Consider the following 22,852-nt stretch of genomic DNA (forward strand, 5'->3'; position numbering starts at 1 on the left):
TTTCTAATAGTATTTCATATTTTATCACCTTGTTTATTAGTGATTGCTTGAAAGTTTCCAGAGTGTCAACCAGTTGCTGATGATATTGTGACATCAAATGATGCAACATGAAAGCATAGGATTGGCACAAATCTTTTATGTTGATGGTGATGAGCAGTTTTAAAATCTTAATGATGCTTGTTTTATTATTTTGTTTCTTATTCAGAGTCCTGTTTTCTGCAAAACGTCTACCCATCAGCGCTGGCATCAACCCTGGAGTTTCTGGAGAGGTGTGTATTTTTGTGTTTGCTTTAGCCTGCACTAAAAGAAAGTAGCACTGCCTAATTTAAATCTTTTCCATTAGAAGTTGCCTTAAATGAACAACTTTGTTTTATAATATATATATATATATATATATATCTATATATATATATCTATATAATACTGTTTTTATTCTATTTCCGCAGGTGTCTGTTCTCCATCAACCCAGAGAAGGAGAGCACATCTTATCTATAGTTGTGAATCCTAGGTCTACCTTGATTCACTCTCACCATGATTAGTGAGATTGTTGATTATGGTAAGATTCATAGTTGCGCACGTGCGTGCGTGGACACACACACACACACACACACACACACACACACACACACACACAGTACTTAGATATACACACATTAATAATTTGAATTCTATTTTATCAGGTCAACCCAGATGGTGGAGAAGACGACCAAAGACCAGGAACCTTTGAGTAACATGATCTTCGAATATGGCCTTTTAAAACAAGTAAGCTTAAACATTCAGTACGCATTTCATAGACACAAACACACACATACACCACCCTCCAGTTTTTATTATTTTTTAATTGCTTTAATATAATCTACATTAGTTTATTTTCTTTACATAGCTGTATTATAATCTAAAGATTTTCTTCATTGTCCTTGTGTGTCTGCAGCTGCTTGTTCTTGATCAACCCAGAGAAAGGCACTAAAGTGGAAAGCAAAACAAATCACGACTTAGTGTGAATCCTAGGGTGTCTACCATGATCCAGTTTCTTTCGGACCATGACTGGGGCGTGATCTTGAATATGGTAAGAATTTTGGCCACGCACGCACGTGTTATTCGGTGCATTATTTTGGTGGCTTTCTTTCACATGTCCTCTCGGTTATGAGGGAACACGCATGCGCTTAAGACACTACACCCCGAAGAGACCCAGCTATGACCTGTGGTCCTGCACTGCTACCTATTGACCAAGGTTATTGTGATTTTGTTGGAAAATGAAACACAGAACATAAACTTGTAATAATAACAGTAATTCAATCCTAACTTATTTATTTTCCCCTCACAATTTGTAGAGCGGTAACAGCTCACCAGAAGGGTGGATGCCATCAAGGAGTTGTCCAGCACCGTCAAGGAGAGCTTTTCAGGGGTGACAGAGAGGCTGGACAGGATGGAGGCATCCATCCTGCAAACGCCTCTTCCTGCCAGCCAAAAGATTCCCCAAGAGTTGTCTGTATGTACTTAATCTACCTATTTATCTTTATCTTCAACAGAGCCCCCCCCCCCCCCAACAGTACAACTCTAGAACCCCTTGTATAAATGTATGGCTGTGACCCTACCCAGAATATTCATATTTTAACTGGGGGCCCCACCCTAGCCACAACGCCTCAAACTGGGAGGCGTTGTGAGCTTGTAGATCGCCTTTTTTCATGTTTTCTGCTTTCTTATGTAATAGACAATTTGGTATTGAAAAGGTCTTGAAAGTCATTCAATTGTGACTTATGCAAATACCCTGTATACACTTACTGTATACTGTACGTTGGTTTGTTTACTGTTGAGTGAGGAAACGATGTGTGCACATTGAGCTGATCTGGGGGATCCTCAATCATCTATGTATTACTGTTAGTATAACAGTATGTCCAATATTATCCATGTATTATGGCATTAAGCATGTACCGATATTATCTATGCCCTCTCCATGAAGCATGATTAGACACCACTGTATTAATGTCCCTACAGGCCTCTGTCCGGAACACCTACAGAGAAATGGGAAAGGAATGGTACGTCCAGCCAACTGACTTGTACGTTTTTTTCCCCTCTGAAATGCCTCTGTTGTGAAATAACAACGCATAGTCAATGGACATTTTTATCGTGTTATGCTGAATGATATCTTAAAAGTGTGATTATCCACAGCTTCAGGAAGGATCACAATGTGAGAGTGACCAAGGCCATTGTGGAGGCGATCAAGGACTCAGAGCCACACTGGGACCTCAGCTTGATCAGGAGTAAGTCTAACATCACATTCATTTGGCGACTTAGTCCTTTTGAAGTAGCAATTTTAACAATTGAGTGACCTAGCTTACCATGTGATCCTAGTTTACTGAGGCACTTCACTGTCTCTGCATTCTATGTATGTTTACCTTGCTTACTGTAAATCGCTCTTGATAAAGTGTGCTAAATGCCTAAATTGTAGATTAGTTGATTGATATTGATTTGATACGGTTAAAAATAACAGATGGCACAATGACCAAATATTGACAAATGTAATATTGGTGTTATTTTTTTGTTAAATAGGTTGGTTTTCTATTCAAATGGTAATCATGTCTGTAGTGTTTGCTAAATAATAGGGGTCTCCCTGTCTCTATAGCTAGCTCGTCAGAGTACCCCCATTTAGTTTGACAGTTTACAGTTTGTCTGCTAATTTCTATCACCATCCTTTTGAGATGCCTTAATATAATACATTTAGAGATCATAATGTGGTATTTGTGTTGTCATTTGGCATTCACTAGAAGCCTGTAACAGGGCTTTTGAAAGCCTCAAGACAACCACACGAATTGAGCTGCCCGGGACATTGGAGGATGTGAAGAGGAAGAAGGCTCTCACTAGCCGGAGGGATCGGGTGAGCTATTGACCTGCTCTTACTGACATGTGAAATGTCAGAACCTGATGTCTCCCTTTTGACTGATACCTGTCCATTTAAACTCTAGACGGGCCTGCCCCAAAGTTATTAGTGCAGCTGCGCCCGGCAACTAGAGTTCTCAACAGGCCCGAATGAAGGCCCGGCCCTCATCAAACCCTGTACACAAGAGAATGTCCCCGCTACCACCCTTAGATCTCCATATATGGAGCTGACCTGTTCTGACATTCCATATGTTGATCTGACATCATCAAACACTGTACACTCAAGACATGCTCCTTATAGTCCGGCAGCCACGGTTATGGGGTGGGAAATTTGGTATATAGTCTTTTTTTTTATTGGCCTAAAATATTGTCTATATACATACATTCATGAATCCACTTGCTGACCGGCTGTCACTATTGGGCATTTTTTTTATAGGGGTTTCTTGTGACCCTACCATTAACATCCTATGGCAGGCAGAAATGTCAAAAATGATCTTTATGCTTTAAGTAGCATGTGACATGTCAAACTATGGGGTTTTCATGATTCTGAATCGATTCCAAGCATTAGTTTGAGGTCAGCACATTTTGGGCACATTGGGCTAGTGGCTATGGCTGCTTTTAGCCCAATGAGTGTTTTTTGTGCAAAACTAATGCTTGGAATGGATTCAGAATAATAAACCCCCTAGTTTGACATGTCGCATGCTACTTAAAGCAAAATTAAAGTTTGACATTTTTGCCTGCCATAGGATGTTAATTTTAAACAAAAGAAGCCTGTCGGCTGCCGGACTATTAGGCTATATGGAAAGAATTCATTCCATGTTGATCTGACCCTTCCATGCCAAAGCGCCAGTGCTCGCCCAGCACTGGCCAGCAGTCTACCGTCAACGAGTGCACACATCCGCCTCTTAGGTGTCTTACTGGTTTATTTAAGCCAAGGGATATAACAGTGAGGTGGTCATTACAGAGAAATCTGCTGCAGGACATGAAGCAGAGGGGTCATACACAAAGGGGTAGAATGTTTGGAGATGTGTGTAGTTGCCAATGACATAATAGCGTTGTCCCGATTTCTTTCAGACTGAGTAAAAGTACTTAATTGTTAGTACTCGCCAATACCGAGTACCGATACGAGTACTTTTTCTTTTCTTTGAGTAACCACTTAATTTACCCCCTTTTTCTCCAATTTAATTTCATATGCCTACAACAGTTGGCGGGGTGTGGAGCCCAAGGAGACCCGCATGAGGGTTCATTCTGGACTCTTTACCCTGAGATCCCCCCTGCTCCAGAGGGGTGTGGAGCCCAAGGAGACCCGCATGAGGGTTCATTCTGGACTCTTTACCCTGAGACCCCCCCCCCCCCTGCTCCAGAGGGGTGTGGAGCCCAAGGAGACCTGCATGTGGGTTCATTCTGGACTCTTTACCCTGAGATCCCCCCCCTGCTCCAGAGGGGTGTGGAGCCCAAGGAGACCCGCATGAGGGTTCATTCTGGATTCTTTACCCTGAGATCCCCCCCTGCTCCAGAGGGCAAACGTCTGTACATAAAAGAGGCCCTGGAGGGTGAAGAGGAAGGGACTGGAGGAGTGTGAGTGCGTGAGTGTGAGAGGCATGAATTCCGTTTGTGTCCGAGCATAGGCATGGTAACGCCCCGCCTGCCTGTGACTGCCTGTCTTGACTGTCCTCCGAGGTGGATATGCTGGATAGTCTGATGCGAGGTTACTCCGTGGTGGGAAATGATACAAGTAGTATGGTATGATACAAGAGAACGCTAACTTGTACGTTTTATTTTTGTAGAAAAGGCAAACTAATATTGTTTATGCCGTTTGCTTTGATGGAATAATTTATTGAACATGCACGCCATAATATGATTTGATTTGGGTGTGTTTGTGTTGATTATTGTGTAATTTGTGTAAACTTGAAATATTATTGTACTATAAAAAGATATATTTTCCCTTCATCTTTATCCATCTTAGTGTAATAGTATTAGTTTACTATAATTAGATTAATACATGATAATCAACACTAACACTTTATTTAGAACACACCCAAATCAAATCATAGTAGGTTACAACATACGTGTTATTCAATCAAAGCAAACTGCATAAACAATATTAGTTTGCCTCTTCTACAAAATTGTAGCCTATTTATTTCTCAATCTCACCACGGATTAATTAACCTCGCGTCTCCGAGGACAGTTAAGACGGGCAGTGTCTGTAGACCAATCACAGGCAGGCGGGGGGTTACCATGCCTCAGCCGTGCCTATGCTCGGACACAAACGGAATTCACGCGTGTGAGTGGTTTCCCCTCATCTGCTCCTCACCCTGACTCCCGTCGTCTGTGCTCCATCCTGTGCGCCATCATGTGTTCTTGTCCTGTTCAGACAAACTGAGAATGTCCTGGCTACAATACTTTCAAGCTGCCTTTTTTTGTTTTAAAATGTATTTAAATGTTTAAACCTTCATTGTATTGTTCCTTCCTGTGACTTTTTCAACCTAGGTTCATGTTTTAGGTTATTATAGAAAGTAAAAGATTAATGTAATTTCTTTTTTCATTTGCTGCTTTTTTTTTGTTTTAGGAATTTTAGCTGTTTCATTTTTTCACATTTTTATAGCGATTTATTTTTTTTATTATTTACTATAGTCTTACTAGACTCCAAGAAATTACATCTGGCCACAAAATATCACAGGATCTACTGAATGTGTCAAACGTACATGACAGTGTGGCTTCCTCCCAGTAGGCTATACCTTCACATTCAGTAGATCCTGTGATCTTTTGTGGCCAGATATAATATCGTGGGGTCTAGTAGGACTATAGTAAATAATAAAAAAAGAAATCGCTATAAATTTTTGTAAAAAAGTACCCCCATGCTCTAATGATTCAAAATTATGCCAGAATACACATTGCCTGGTCCCCACTACCCTTGATTCTGCCGCCCCCGAGTACACTTCATTCAACTGTATTCAATGCTTTCACGTTGCATCCGTATCTTTTGGAGGCATGGCCCCTGTTTTCAGGTTGATAAATAAATGTTTGTTTGCACTGAAGTGATTTTTGTTTTGTAAATTGTTTTTAGCTTGATGTTTATATTCAAAGTAGGTCGCCTTTTTGGATGAAACATTTGGTGTAGAGGGGAAAAAATAACTGGGCCTAGTATAAAGTTTTGGGTACACTGAAATATACAGGTCATATTCTGACAAGATACAACTGGTGTTCGGATTTAGGATATGACGACGGGTCATATTCTGACAAGATACAACTGGTTTTAGGACTTAGGATATGACGACATGTCATATTCTGACAAAAGATACAACTGGTTTTAGGACTTAGGATATGACGACAGGTCATATTCTGACAAGATACAACTGGTGTTTGGATTTAGGATATGACGACAGGTCATATTCTGACAAAAGATACAACTGGTTTTAGGATTTAGGATATGACGACAGGTCATATTCTGACAAAAGATATAACTGGTTTTAGGACTTAGGATATGACGACAGGTCATATTCTGACAAAAGATACAACTGGTTTTAGGACTTAGGATATGACGACAGGTCATATTCTGACAAAAGATACAACTGGTGTTTGGATTTAGGATATGACGACAGGTCATATTCTGACAAAAGATACAACTGGTTTTAGGATTTAGGATATGACGACAGGTCATATTCTGACAAAAGATACAACTGGTTTTAGGACTTAGGATATGACGACAGGTCATATTCTGACAAAAGATACAACTGGTGTTTGGATTTAGGATATGACGACAGGTCATATTCTGACAAAAGATACAACTGGTTTTAGGATTTAGGATATGACGACAGGTCATATTCTGACAAAAGATACAACTGGTTTTAGGACTTAGGATATGACGACGGGTCATATTCTGACAAAAGATACAACTGGTGTTTGGATTTAGGATATGACGACGGGTCATATTCTGACAAAAGATACAACTGGTTTTAGGACTTAGGATATGACGACAGGTCATATTCTGACAAAAGATACAACTGGTTTTAGGATTTAGGATATGACGACAGGTCATATTCTGACAACAGATACAACTGGTTTTAGGACTTAGGATATGACAACAGGTCATATTCTGACAAAAGATACAACTGGGGTTAGGACTTAGGATATTCATAGTAGTCATATCTTGACATTGGATATGACATGTATCCTGGATAAAATTAACTCCATATTCTAGAAGAATAAAATTGGTCCCATTCTGGAGTTTTGATATTCTCCGAACATGAAATCCATTACGGGAGTATATGTCAAGAATCCGGAGAGTATCCATACGGATATCACCGTATTTGAATCATATCTGGTAATATTCGGGCAACGATTTCTAGGGATTCTTGGGTTTTTCGCCCAGTGAATGCTCACATGAACTGAGACCCTCACCCTCTTTGAGCCTGGTAAGTTTCATCTAAGTTATAATGCATTATAAAGGCGACCTTAATATAAAGTGTTACCAAAATGGGCTTATAGGAAATACATAGGATGTTATAAACTTTGCAGGCTTTCGTTAAAATGTGATTTAGATAGCATGTTAGATATAGCCTACAGTCGACAGATCCCAGGTAATTTGCAGACCTGGCATAAGTGTTTATTATTTAAGTTAGGTTTTTGCCATAAACATATCTTTTGCCATAATCAGGTAGCTTTACAACAAAGATGTAAAATGTAGTGCAATGGATGTTTTGGTTGACACAATAGGTAGAATAATTTGGCACATTTGTTTGGTCCTCAGCCTTAAAAATGGGTGTTACAATAGCCGTTTTCCATGTACTTGGAAAAATGCATTGTTTGATTGATAGATTTATCAAGTGAGCTATAGGACAGATTAGGGCGTCCTTATGTGTTTTTAGAAAGGTTGTGTCCATATTACAAACATCCTTTGCTTTTGAGTCTCTTAATGAGCCTATAATCTTTACCGCTTCAGATTCGGTAATCTCATCCAACCTGAAAATGGGCCTGTCGTCCTTAATATGATCAAAAGTCCAAGTTCTAGTAGAGAAGCTTTGAGCCAGCTCCTCAACAGAATGTATAAAGAAACTATTAAAATGATTTGCAATCACATCATGATCTAAAGTTAAAATTCCATTCACTTTAAGTTAGAGTTCCTTTGTTTTGTGATCCTTATTTCTCCCAGTTAGTTTATTAAGGTTTTCCCAAATCAATTTCCCATTTCCCCTTGCATCTTCTATTACTTTGATGAAATAAATCCGCTTTTGCTTTCCTTAAGTTCCTTACTACCTTGTTTCGAAGGCTTGTGAAAATCTGCCTGTCACTGCTGTGACCTGATTTAAGTGATCTCTTCAAGGCAAAATCCTGCTCCTTCATCTTCTGCCAGAGGGCGCTATTGAGCCATGGCAGTGTTATTTTTTACTAGGTCTAGACTTTATATTTATATCCTGGAGGCTAGCGATGGATGCTAAAAACAGCTAACAATTGGAAAATAAAATACTATTGTTTCTGGATAAAATTACATTATTAAAACCAGAGACTTAAGTTCTCGGTTTGGCACACAAGGTTAATTGCAAGCACAAATCCAGATAATTCCGGGTTCGGCAAATATTGTGTTAATAAGAACATACACAATATGTATTTCAATGTATGTATTTCATACACACGTTTTATTTCATCCATGCTTACAACATATGCCACTAGAAAAATAGTACCGGTATGTACAAAAAATATATTTTGAGTGTATAATATAAAATGTCAAACAATATGTTGAAAAACATTGGATAACAAGTTTAAAATAAATCTATCTACACATAAGCTGTATGGTCAAAATATTAAAAAAAACAATTAAATGAGGCAGAAATGGTTCTTGCGAAAGTATAGAGAAACATTTGCAGCAGCTATGAATAGCAGCAGATATACATTCAGTCTCTTGTGGAAGTGAGAGAAAACACTTCAGATATCATACTGTTTGTGACAGTACCAGTGCAACAACAGTGGAGTGTAATCTCTCCATTGATTTGGTCGGGCGTTCAAATTGTTCCTCAAAACAAAAACCTCCACCTCAAGATCACAGTCTATTGTGTGGACTTGCTACAACGCAGTGGTTTGGTGGGACATGACTTGGTGGTGATGAAGGGATGGTCCAACACCTGGTCAGGTGTTATCCTCTCCTCTGGATCCGGGTGAAGCATTCGTTTCAACAGGTCCACAAAGACGACTCCAGTTCCGTCGGCGTCACCACACAACGAGTCGAACACTTCTTCCAGTGAGCGGTTTTCTGTTATTTCTGATATTTTCAGTCCGGCGTCCAGGAGTGCTTGAACCGGCATACCAAGAGTCAAGATGATGGATAGAAGCTACAGGGGGGGGGGGGGGAACACAGGATATTTCACATTATTATTCACAATATTCCATGTAACAGTCTTAGGTAAACATAGGTGAACATTTAACTTCTGTGTAAAGTGAATCCGTGGAATACTCACCACTTCAGAGTCAGTGTCCCCACAGAATAAATCACGAGTCAGCATCCCTTTGGCCATCACACAGCCCAGTGACCACATGTCAAGGGCCTCTGTGAGTGGGAGGCCCAGGAATACTTCTGGTGCTCTGTGGGTGGAAAAACAAAAAGGATGTTAGCAATATAATAACTGTCTGCTTTCAGTAAAGTACAGTATGTATAAAGGCCAGTACGATTTAACACAAAATCTAGCTCAAAATAACTCACCTATATGCACGAATGGGCATGATCCTCCGTTGCTTGGTCTCAGAGACATGAACAGCCAGACCAAAGTCAATGAGTTTGACTTTGAGGGGTTGTTCTCGTCGGTTCACCAGCATGATGTTATCTAGTTTTATGTCTGTGTGGATCAGACCGATACCCTTCAGGGCCTGTAGTACAATGGCAAGCTGCAAGTCAAGAATAAAGAGCACGATTAATAATGTGAAACAAGGTGGTGTGAAATTTAACTGAATATGTGTCTGTATGGGTTGCCATCACATTTCAAACTCATACCTGCTGTATGACAGGTCTCATCTCCATCATGGACATAGGACCTCTGTCATTAAGGAATCCCAGGAGATCGATATCCAGAGACTCAAACACCATGCATTGAAATCTATTACTTTGATGAAATAAATCCGCTTTTGCTTTCCTTAAGTTCCTTACTACCTTGTTTCGAAGGCTTGTGAAAATCTGCCTGTCACTGCTGTGACCTGATTTAAGTGATCTCTTCAAGGCAAAATCCTGCTCCTTAATCTTCTGCCAGAGGGCGCTATTGAGCCATGGCAGTGTTATTTTTTACTAGGTCTAGACTTTATATTTATATCCTGGAGGCTAGCGATGGATGCTAAAAACAGCTAACAATTGGAAAATAAAATACTATTGTTTCTGGATAAAATTACATTATTAAAACCAGAGACTTAAGTTCTCGGTTTGGCACACAAGGTTAATTGCAAGCACAAATCCAGATAATTCCGGGTTCGGCAAATATTGTGTTAATAAGAACATACACAATATGTATTTCAATGTATGTATTTCATACACACGTTTTATTTCATCCATGCTTACAACATATGCCACTAGAAAAATAGTACCGGTATGTACAAAAAATATATTTTGAGTGTATAATATAAAATGTCAAACAATATGTTGAAAAACATTGGATAACAAGTTTAAAATAAATCTATCTACACATAAGCTGTATGGTCAAAATATTAAAAAAAACAATTAAATGAGGCAGAAATGGTTCTTGCGAAAGTATAGAGAAACATTTGCAGCAGCTATGAATAGCAGCAGATATACATTCAGTCTCTTGTGGAAGTGAGAGAAAACACTTCAGATATCATACTGTTTTTGACAGTACCAGTGCAACAGCAGTGGAGTGTAATCTCTCCATTGATTTGGTCGGGCGTTCAAATTGTTCCTCAAAACAAAAACCTCCACCTCAAGATCACAGTCTATTGTGTGGACTTGCTACAACGCAGTGGTTTGGTGGGACATGACTTGGTGGTGATGAAGGGATGGTCCAACACCTGGTCAGGTGTTATCCTTTCCTCTGGATCCGGGTGAAGCATTCGTTTCAACAGGTCCACAAAGACGACTCCAGTTCCGTCAGCGTCACCACACAACGAGTCGAACACTTCTTCCAGTGAGCGGTTTTCTGTTATTTCTGATATTTTCAGTCCGGCGTCCAGGAGTGCTTGAACCGGCATACCAAGAGTCAAGATGATGGATAGAAGCTACAGGGGGGGGGGGGGGAACACAGGATATTTCACATTATTATTCACAATATTCCATGTAACAGTCTTAGGTAAACATAGGTGAACATTTAACTTCTGTGTAAAGTGAATCCGTGGAATACTCACCACTTCAGAGTCAGTGTCCCCACAGAATAAATCACGAGTCAGCATCCCTTTGGCCATCACACAGCCCAGTGACCACATGTCAAGGGCCTCTGTGAGTGGGAGGCCCAGGAATACTTCTGGTGCTCTGTGGGTGGAAAAACAAAAAGGATGTTAGCAATATAATAACTGTCTGCTTTCAGTAAAGTACAGTATGTATAAAGGCCAGTACGATTTAACACAAAATCTAGCTCAAAATAACTCACCTATATGCACGAATGGGCATGATCCTCCGTTGCTTGGTCTCAGAGACATGAACAGCCAGACCAAAGTCAATGAGTTTGACTTTGAGGGGTTGTTCTCGTCGGTTCACCAGCATGATGTTATCTAGTTTTATGTCTGTGTGGATCAGACCGATACCCTTCAGGGCCTGTAGTACAATGGCAAGCTGCAAGTCAAGAATAAAGAGCACGATTAATAATGTGAAACAAGGTGGTGTGAAATTTAACTGAATATGTGTCTGTATGGGTTGCCATCACATTTCAAACTCATACCTGCTGTATGACAGGTCTCATCTCCATCATGGACATAGGACCTCTGTCATTAAGGAATCCCAGGAGATCGATATCCAGAGACTCAAACACCATGCATTGAAATCCTTTATGGACGAAGCCGTCGTAAAATCTCACTATTCCACACGTGTCAGGGTCCAGGACTTTCAGCGTTTGCAACACAGCCATCTCACGTGCTGCCACTTCATCATAATCACTGCAACTCTTCAAGATCTTGATGGCCACTGTATCACCGGTGAGTGTGCTGATGGCTTTGGCCACCGTCCCAAAGCTGCCCTCCCCCAGGATGCTCTGGACTTGGTACTGGCCTCTGTCCAGCAGGTCCATCTCAGATACCATGCAACTCTCTGGACCATCAGAGTGTTGGGAGGAGCTGGCGGTCACAATGACCAGTGGTGTTGGGGAAGCAGAGTTGAGCACATTGTCCAAATCAAATCTGTCCCACTCTGGATCCGAGCAAGACATAATGCCGGGTCCGGGGGCGGTCAGTGTTAGGGTGTCAACGTTAACCGCTGGGACGTCATCATAGTTGATTATGTCCTGTTCAGCTGTGTCCAACTCTGAGCAATCAGAGCTAGTGGGGCTGGTGTCCTCAACAGATTCCACAATGACCAGTGGTGTTGGGGAAGGGACGTCAGAGTTGAGCACATTGTCCAAATCAAATCTGTCCCACTCTGGATCCGAGCAAGACATAATGCCGGGTCCGGGGGCGGTCAGGGTTAGGGTGTCAACGTTAACCGCTGGGACGTCATCATAGTTGATTATGTCCTGTTCAGCTGTGTCCAACTCTGAGCAATCAGAGCTATTGGGGCTGGTGACCTCAACGGATTTTTTAAATCTTTTTTTAAATGGCAGCTGCTTCTTAGCACCTAGAGAGAAGAGATATAATTTAGAGTGACTCATGGAATATATCATACACAAAATAATACTTCACAAACTATGAAAGTTGTGATTGATATGCTCGGCTCAACAAATAGCCTACATGAGCTGAGCTACACATTAATTATATCCCCAACATACAATTGGTATGTTATGTTATGGTGTTGGGGATATAATTCATCACATTATTATAATTATGTACACGTTTGAATAGCAGGGATTTTTTCAGAAATCAAAATATAGAATATAGAATATTTTGTATTAGATATAAAACTGCTGATAAATTCAGATATTTATAATTTAGCCCAATTCTAGATATATCTGTTTTCACTAGACAATGTGTAGTGTTCATTGACCCTTACCTGTATATGTCCTTGAAAAGCGCTGGTATGGTTCAAAGCGATGCTTTTTCAGGCCTCCTACTTTTACTTTGAAAGTTTTGCTATCCTGTTGTCTCCTGGTCATTAATGTAGTCATGGTGAGTCCTCTTTCTTCAGCAGAATTGTTCCTAGAGTTGAGAGATTCCATCTTCACCTGGAGTCCACAGTCAGATCTGATCAGAAATGAGTGATATCCTGGAGGAGTTGTGGAGAACTGACAACTACAAACTCTTCTTATACTAGAGAGCCTGAGGTGGAACCACTAACTGCTTGGGATTGGTTGGCCAGAGAACAATAGAACTATCTCTCCACCAACCACAACCTAACGGGTTGAACCACTAACTGATTGGTCAAAGAGGGGAGGGGCACCAATTCAACACAGTTGGAATGTTAAAGAATGTTTTTATTCCATCAGAAAGTTGTTTTAGTGTCATTAAGTCATTGTAATTACATTGCAAAAATGTCTCTGTAATGAAAGATTATTTGCGTATTTTGGGGGTGTGAACATTCCTGCACGTATTTACATAGAGTTGTTTCGATTGGCAATACCTATGTATTGTTCTCCAGTTTCACGTAGCCGTCGTCGTCCACTGAAGAAAAAAAATGCTGCCAGTTTTGTGTTTGTGGTCTCCACACTACACACAGCTGTGCGTTCTGACGAGATTGTTGTAGTTACTTGTAATCCATTATTTTGCCCTTTATATCAGTGAACACGTGTAGCTATGTGTGGTTTAGCACTGTGTTTAAATCTTTGTAACTTTATTACCGTTGGATGCTGCTGCCTGATGATCAATACTGAAAGAATAACATTGCGTGTCCGCGTGGTCGCGCATCGCGGTGAAATCCGTCTTTTATATAATTTGTTCAATCCATGACATTGTTGTTGTTAGAAGAACAGCTCAAATATTGAATGTGATGACATGTGTCGTGTAGTACAAATCCTGGTGTGATCTTCTTAAAACGTGGAAAGGATCATAACAAACGTCTAAGGTATTTTTTCCCCTGACTTTCTGTTGAAAAGATTTTAACTCTTTCACATCAGTGCACGGCTGATTTAAGCCATGCATTTAGGGGTAAAAAAGGTACCTTTGTACATATTAATAATAATGTAATGTAAATATACAGCATTTTTAAATTTAGCAATTAAACGCATGGGTCTAAAACTACAAGGCTGCAAATAGTTTTACTCCACATGTATTTATTTGAAAACTCAGTTAGCCTACTAGTTACTTTTTAGATTGTATTATTACAAAACATACACTAAACAACGTCAGTCCTATATTTCTATATTGCAATATTGATACTTTAACTTAAGTAAAACAACATGTACTTTAGCACACTGCCTACTAAGTGTTCACTGACAGCTAGCCTAGTGGGGGAGTGGTTAGTGGGTGGGGGAGTGATTATGCAAGCCATTAGGGGTGGAGACAAGTATCTATTGTCACACCCATTCCTGGGGCCCAGAGGTGCTAACAATTTCAATGAACAATACATCATATGAAAGCTTACATTATGTAGTTTCATAATATGTAAAAAACTGAAAAATGACCATGGCCCCCTTGTATATCAAACTACTGTGAGCGGTCACATATGTCATGCATTTTATGTATTGATGATTTGGTACTTTACCTCTGTACTTTTTGCAAACTGTTAATAAAGTGTTTATATCAAACAATGTACTGCATGTGTTTGTTGTGTTCATACTTGTATTCAATTTAATTTTAACTTGTATGTTTTTTTATTTTGTGTTTTATTCTCTATGGTGGTACTCATGTCTAGTGAACAGAACAGTATCAACAAACACAAAGACAGTAATGTGTTTAATAAAAGGTTGTGGGTATTTGTTGTGCTGTTCTCAGTTGTATGGAATAATTGGAATTTGTTTCAGTAGGGTTTTGCTTGTGTTTTAATTCAATGTATTTTTATAAAAACATCTGAATTCTTTCATCTGGACCTGAGGTTGAAATGCAGGCTAAATGAGGATGGCTGATACTTCATCATTACAGACAGAGATTAAACATGCTAATGGTCACTGGTTGTCTTAATGCTCACATGAACTGAGACCCTCACCCTCTTTGAGCCTGGTAAGTTTCATCTAAGTTATAATGCATTATAAAGGCGACCTTAATATAAAGTGTTACCAAAATGGGCTTATAGGAAATACATAGGATGTTATAAACTTTGCAGGCTTTCGTTAAAATGTGATTTAGATAGCATGTTAGATATAGCCTACAGTCGACAGATCCCAGGTAATTTGCAGACCTGGCATAAGTGTTTATTATTTAAGTTAGGTTTTTGCCATAAACATATCTTTTGCCATAATCAGGTAGCTTTACAACAAAGATGTAAAATGTAGTGCAATGGATGTTTTGGTTGACACAATAGGTAGAATAATTTGGCACATTTGTTTGGTCCTCAGCCTTAAAAATGGGTGTTACAATAGCCGTTTTCCATGTACTTGGAAAAATGCATTGTTTGATTGATAGATTTATCAAGTGAGCTATAGGACAGATTAGGGCGTCCTTATGTGTTTTTAGAAAGGTTGTGTCCATATTACAAACATCCTTTGCTTTTGAGTCTCTTAATGAGCCTATAATCTTTACCGCTTCAGATTCGGTAATCTCATCCAACCTGAAAATGGGCCTGTCGTCCTTAATATGATCAAAAGTCCAAGTTCTAGTAGAGAAGCTTTGAGCCAGCTCCTCAACAGAATGTATAAAGAAACTATTAAAATGATTTGCAATCACATCATGATCTAAAGTTAAAATTCCATTCACTTTAAGTTAGAGTTCCTTTGTTTTGTGATCCTTATTTCTCCCAGTTAGTTTATTAAGGTTTTCCCAAATCAATTTCCCATTTCCCCTTGCATCTTCTATTACTTTGATGAAATAAATCCGCTTTTGCTTTCCTTAAGTTCCTTACTACCTTGTTTCGAAGGCTTGTGAAAATCTGCCTGTCACTGCTGTGACCTGATTTAAGTGATCTCTTCAAGGCAAAATCCTGCTCCTTCATCTTCTGCCAGAGGGCGCTATTGAGCCATGGCAGTGTTATTTTTTACTAGGTCTAGACTTTATATTTATATCCTGGAGGCTAGCGATGGATGCTAAAAACAGCTAACAATTGGAAAATAAAATACTATTGTTTCTGGATAAAATTACATTATTAAAACCAGAGACTTAAGTTCTCGGTTTGGCACACAAGGTTAATTGCAAGCACAAATCCAGATAATTCCGGGTTCGGCAAATATTGTGTTAATAAGAACATACACAATATGTATTTCAATGTATGTATTTCATACACACGTTTTATTTCATCCATGCTTACAACATATGCCACTAGAAAAATAGTACCGGTATGTACAAAAAATATATTTTGAGTGTATAATATAAAATGTCAAACAATATGTTGAAAAACATTGGATAACAAGTTTAAAATAAATCTATCTACACATAAGCTGTATGGTCAAAATATTAAAAAAAACAATTAAATGAGGCAGAAATGGTTCTTGCGAAAGTATAGAGAAACATTTGCAGCAGCTATGAATAGCAGCAGATATACATTCAGTCTCTTGTGGAAGTGAGAGAAAACACTTCAGATATCATACTGTTTGTGACAGTACCAGTGCAACAGCAGTGGAGTGTAATCTCTCCATTGATTTGGTCGGGCGTTCAAATTGTTCCTCAAAACAAAAACCTCCACCTCAAGATCACAGTCTATTGTGTGGACTTGCTACAACGCAGTGGTTTGGTGGGACATGACTTGGTGGTGATGAAGGGATGGTCCAACACCTGGTCAGGTGTTATCCTCTCCTCTGGATCCGGGTGAAGCATTCGTTTCAACAGGTCCACAAAGACGACTCCAGTTCCGTCGGCATCACCACACAACGAGTCGAACACTTCTTCCAGTGAGCGGTTTTCTGTTATTTCTGATATTTTCAGTCCAGCGTCCAGGAGTGCTTGAACCGGCATACCAAGAGTCAAGATGATGGATAGAAGCTACAGGGGGGGGGGGGGGGAACACAGGATATTTCACATTATTATTCACAATATTCCATGTAACAGTCTTAGGTAAACATAGGTGAACATTTAACTTCTGTGTAAAGTGAATCCGTGGAATACTCACCACTTCAGAGTCAGTGTCCCCACAGAATAAATCACGAGTCAGCATCCCTTTGGCCATCACACAGCCCAGTGACCACATGTCAAGGGCCTCTGTGAGTGGGAGGCCCAGGAATACTTCTGGTGCTCTGTGGGTGGAAAAACAAAAAGGATGTTAGCAATATAATAACTGTCTGCTTTCAGTAAAGTACAGTATGTATAAAGGCCAGTACGATTTAACACAAAATCTAGCTCAAAATAACTCACCTATATGCACGAATGGGCATGATCCTCCGTTGCTTGGTCTCAGAGACATGAACAGCCAGACCAAAGTCAATGAGTTTGACTTTGAGGGGTTGTTCTCGTCGGTTCACCAGCATGATGTTATCTAGTTTTATGTCTGTGTGGATCAGACCGATACCCTTCAGGGCCTGTAGTGCAATGGCAAGCTGCAAGTCAAGAATAAAGAGCACGATTAATAATGTGAAACAAGGTGGTGTGAAATTTAACTGAATATGTGTCTGTATGGGTTGCCATCACATTTCAAACTCATACCTGCTGTATGACAGGTCTCATCTCCATCATGGACATAGGACCTCTGTCATTAAGGAATCCCAGGAGATCGATATCCAGAGACTCAAACACCATGCATTGAAATCCTTTATGGACGAAGCCGTCGTAAAATCTCACTATTCCACACGTGTCAGGGTCCAGGACTTTCAGCGTTTGCAACACAGCCATCTCACGTGCTGCCACTTCATCATAATCACTGCAACTCTTCAAGATCTTGATGGCCACTGTATCACCGGTGAGTGTGCTGATGGCTTTGGCCACCGTCCCAAAGCTGCCCTCCCCCAGGATGCTCTGGACTTGGTACTGGCCTCTGTCCAGCAGGTCCATCTCAGATACCATGCAACTCTCTGGACCATCAGAGTGTTGGGAGGAGCTGGCGGTCACAATGACCAGTGGTGTTGGGGAAGCAGAGTTGAGCACATTGTCCAAATCAAATCTGTCCCACTCTGGATCCGAGCAAGACATAATGCCGGGTCCGGGGGCGGTCAGGGTTAGGGTGTCAACGTTAACCGCTGGGACGTCATCATAGTTGATTATGTCCTGTTCAGCTGTGTCCAACTCTGAGCAATCAGAGCTAGTGGGGCTGGTGTCCTCAACGGATTCCACAATGACCAGTGGTGTTGGGGAAGGGACGTCAGAGTTGAGCACATTGTCCAAATCAAATCTGTCCCACTCTGGATCCGAGCAAGACATAATGCCGGGTCCGGGGGCGGTCAGGGTTAGGGTGTCAACGTTAACCGCTGGGACGTCATCATAGTTGATTATGTCCTGTTCAGCTGTGTCCAACTCTGAGCAATCAGAGCTAGTGGGGCTGGTGACCTCAACGGATTTTTTAAATCTTTTTTTAAATGGCAGCTGCTTCTTAGCACCTAGAGAGAAGAGATATAATTTAGAGTGACTCATGGAATATATCATACACAAAATAATACTTCACAAACTATGAAAGTTGTGATTGATACGCTCGGCTCAACAAATAGCCTACATGAGCTGAGCTACACATTAATTATATCCCCAACATACAATTGGTATGTTATGTTATGGTGTTGGGGATATAATTCATCACATTATTATAATTATGTACACGTTTGAATAGCAGGGATTTTTTCAGAAATCAAAATATAGAATATAGAATATTTTGTATTAGATATAAAACTGCTGATAAATTCAGATATTTATAATTTAGCCCAATTCTAGATATATCTGTTTTCACTAGACAATGTGTAGTGTTCATTGACCCTTACCTGTATATGTCCTTGAAAAGCGCTGGTATGGTTCAAAGCGATGCTTTTTCAGGCCTCCTACTTTTACTTTGAAAGTTTTGCTATCCTGTTGTCTCCTGGTCATTAATGTAGTCATGGTGAGTCCTCTTTCTTCAGCAGAATTGTTCCTAGAGTTGAGAGATTCCATCTTCACCTGGAGTCCACAGTCAGATCTGATCAGAAATGAGTGATATCCTGGAGGAGTTGTGGAGAACTGACAACTACAAACTCTTCTTATACTAGAGAGCCTGAGGTGGAACCACTAACTGCTTGGGATTGGTTGGCCAGAGAACAATAGAACTATCTCTCCACCAACCACAACCTAACGGGTTGAACCACTAACTGATTGGTCAAAGAGGGGAGGGGCACCAATTCAACACAGTTGGAATGTTAAAGAATGTTTTTATTCCATCAGAAAGTTGTTTTAGTGTCATTAAGTCGTTGTAATTACATTGCAAAAATGTCTCTGTAATGAAAGATTATTTGCGTATTTTGGGGGTGTGAACATTCCTGCACGTATTTACATAGAGTTGTTTCGATTGGCCATACCTATGTATTGTTCTCCAGTTTCACGTAGCCGTCGTCGTCCACTGAAGAAAAATAAAGGTGCCAGTTTTGTGTTTGTGGTCTCCACACTACACACAGCTGTGCGTTCTGACGAGATTGTTGTAGTTACTTGTAATCCATTATTTTGCCCTTTATATCAGTGAACACGTGTAGCTATGTGTGGTTTAGCACTGTGTTTAAATCTTTGTAACTTTATTACCGTTGGATGATGCTGCCTGATGATCAATACTGAAAGAATAACATTGCGTGTCCGCGTGGTCGCGCATCGCGGTGAAATCCGTTTTTTATATAATTTGTTCAATCCATGACATTGTTGTTGTTAGAAGAACAGCTCAAATATTGAATGTGATGACATGTGTCGTGTAGTACAAATCCTGGTGTGATCTTCTTAAAACGTGGAAAGGATCATAACAAACGTCTAAGGTATTTTTTCCCCTGACTTTCTGTTGAAAAGATTTTAACTCTTTCACATCAGTGCACGGCTGATTTAAGCCATGCATTTAGGGGTAAAAAAGGTACCTTTGTACATATTAATAATAATGTAATGTAAATATACAGCATTTTTAAATTTAGCAATTAAACGCATGGGTCTAAAACTACAAGGCTGCAAATAGTTTTACTCCACATGTATTTATTTGAAAACTCAGTTAGCCTACTAGTTACTTTTTAGATTGTATTATTACAAAACATACACTAAACAACGTCAGTCCTATATTTCTATATTGCAATATTGATACTTTAACTTAAGTAAAACAACATGTACTTTAGCACACTGCCTACTAAGTGTTCACTGACAGCTAGCCTAGTGGGGGAGTGGTTAGTGGGTGGGGGAGTGATTATGGAAGCCATTAGGGGTGGAGACAAGTATCTATTGTCACACCCATTCCTGGGGCCCAGAGGTGCTAACAATTTCAATGAACAATACATCATATGAAAGCTTACATTATGTAGTTTCATAATATGTAAAAAACTGAAAAATGACCATGGCCCCCTTGTATATCAAACTACTGTGAGCGGTCACATATGTCATGCATTTTATGTATTGATGATTTGGTACTTTACCTCTGTACTTTTTGCAAACTGTTAATAAAGTGTTTATATCAAACAATGTACTGCATGTGTTTGTTGTGTTCATACTTGTATTCAATTTAATTTTAACTTGTATGTTTTTTTATTTTGTGTTTTATTCTCTATGGTGGTACTCATGTCTAGTGAACAGAACAGTATCAACAAACACAAAGACAGTAATGTGTTTAATAAAAGGTTGTGGGTATTTGTTGTGCTGTTCTCAGTTGTATGGAATAATTGGAATTTGTTTCAGTAGGGTTTTGCTTGTGTTTTAATTCAATGTATTTTTATAAAAACATCTGAATTCTTTCATCTGGACCTGAGGTTGAAATGCAGGCTAAATGAGGATGGCTGATACTTCATCATTACAGACAGAGATTAAACATGCTAATGGTCACTGGTTGTCTTAATGCTCACATGAACTGAGACCCTCACCCTCTTTGAGCCTGGTAAGTTTCATCTAAGTTATAATGCATTATAAAGGCGACCTTAATATAAAGTGTTACCAAAATGGGCTTATAGGAAATACATAGGATGTTATAAACTTTGCAGGCTTTCGTTAAAATGTGATTTAGATAGCATGTTAGATATAGCCTACAGTCGACAGATCCCAGGTAATTTGCAGACCTGGCATAAGTGTTTATTATTTAAGTTAGGTTTTTGCCATAAACATATCTTTTGCCATAATCAGGTAGCTTTACAACAAAGATGTAAAATGTAGTGCAATGGATGTTTTGGTTGACACAATAGGTAGAATAATTTGGCACATTTGTTTGGTCCTCAGCCTTAAAAATGGGTGTTACAATAGCCGTTTTCCATGTACTTGGAAAAATGCATTGTTTGATTGATAGATTTATCAAGTGAGCTATAGGACAGATTAGGGCGTCCTTATGTGTTTTTAGAAAGGTTGTGTCCATATTACAAACATCCTTTGCTTTTGAGTCTCTTAATGAGCCTATAATCTTTACCGCTTCAGATTCGGTAATCTCATCCAACCTGAAAATGGGCCTGTCGTCCTTAATATGATCAAAAGTCCAAGTTCTAGTAGAGAAGCTTTGAGCCAGCTCCTCAACAGAATGTATAAAGAAACTATTAAAATGATTTGCAATCACATCATGATCTAAAGTTAAAATTCCATTCACTTTAAGTTAGAGTTCCTTTGTTTTGTGATCCTTATTTCTCCCAGTTAGTTTATTAAGGTTTTCCCAAATCAATTTCCCATTTCCCCTTGCATCTTCTATTACTTTGATGAAATAAATCCGCTTTTGCTTTCCTTAAGTTCCTTACTACCTTGTTTCGAAGGCTTGTGAAAATCTGCTTGTCACTGCTGTGACCTGATTTAAGTGATCTCTTCAAGGCAAAATCCTGCTCCTTCATCTTCTGCCAGAGGGCGCTATTGAGCCATGGCAGTGTTATTTTTTACTAGGTCTAGACTTTATATTTATATCCTGGAGGCTAGCGATGGATGCTAAAAACAGCTAACAATTGGAAAATAAAATACTATTGTTTCTGGATAAAATTACATTATTAAAACCAGAGACTTAAGTTCTCGGTTTGGCACACAAGGTTAATTGCAAGCACAAATCCAGATAATTCCGGGTTCGGCAAATATTGTGTTAATAAGAACATACACAATATGTATTTCAATGTATGTATTTCATACACACGTTTTATTTCATCCATGCTTACAACATATGCCACTAGAAAAATAGTACCGGTATGTACAAAAAATATATTTTGAGTGTATAATATAAAATGTCAAACAATATGTTGAAAAACATTGGATAACAAGTTTAAAATAAATCTATCTACACATAAGCTGTATGGTCAAAATATTAAAAAAAACAATTAAATGAGGCAGAAATGGTTCTTGCGAAAGTATAGAGAAACATTTGCAGCAGCTATGAATAGCAGCAGATATACATTCAGTCTCTTGTGGAAGTGAGAGAAAACACTTCAGATATCATACTGTTTGTGACAGTACCAGTGCAACAGCAGTGGAGTGTAATCTCTCCATTGATTTGGTCGGGCGTTCAAATTGTTCCTCAAAACAAAAACCTCCACCTCAAGATCACAGTCTATTGTGTGGACTTGCTACAACGCAGTGGTTTGGTGGGACATGACTTGGTGGTGATGAAGGGATGGTCCAACACCTGGTCAGGTGTTATCCTCTCCTCTGGATCCGGGTGAAGCATTCGTTTCAACAGGTCCACAAAGACGACTCCAGTTCCGTCGGCGTCACCACACAACGAGTCGAACACTTCTTCCAG

General features: G+C 39.5%; 1 protein-coding gene across 1 annotated transcript; it reads left to right on the forward strand.

Moving 5' to 3' along the window:
- Positions 1-996: 996 nt before the first annotated feature.
- LOC306934469 (uncharacterized protein) lies at positions 997-4,459 on the forward strand (the record flags this gene model as incomplete). Its single annotated transcript, XM_079517038.1, has 7 exons — positions 997-1,066; positions 1,332-1,489; positions 1,996-2,057; positions 2,170-2,261; positions 2,766-2,875; positions 4,082-4,270; positions 4,397-4,459. The coding sequence occupies exons 2-7, from the start codon at positions 1,427-1,429 to the stop codon at positions 4,457-4,459; spliced, it is 579 nt and encodes a 192-aa protein (XP_079373164.1). The 5' UTR covers positions 997-1,066; positions 1,332-1,426.
- Positions 4,460-22,852: the final 18,393 nt, after the last annotated feature.

Source organism: Electrona antarctica, assembly GCF_951216825.1.
Source record: "Electrona antarctica genome assembly, chromosome: 2".
In the NCBI taxonomy this organism is placed as follows: domain Eukaryota; kingdom Metazoa; phylum Chordata; class Actinopteri; order Myctophiformes; family Myctophidae; genus Electrona; species Electrona antarctica.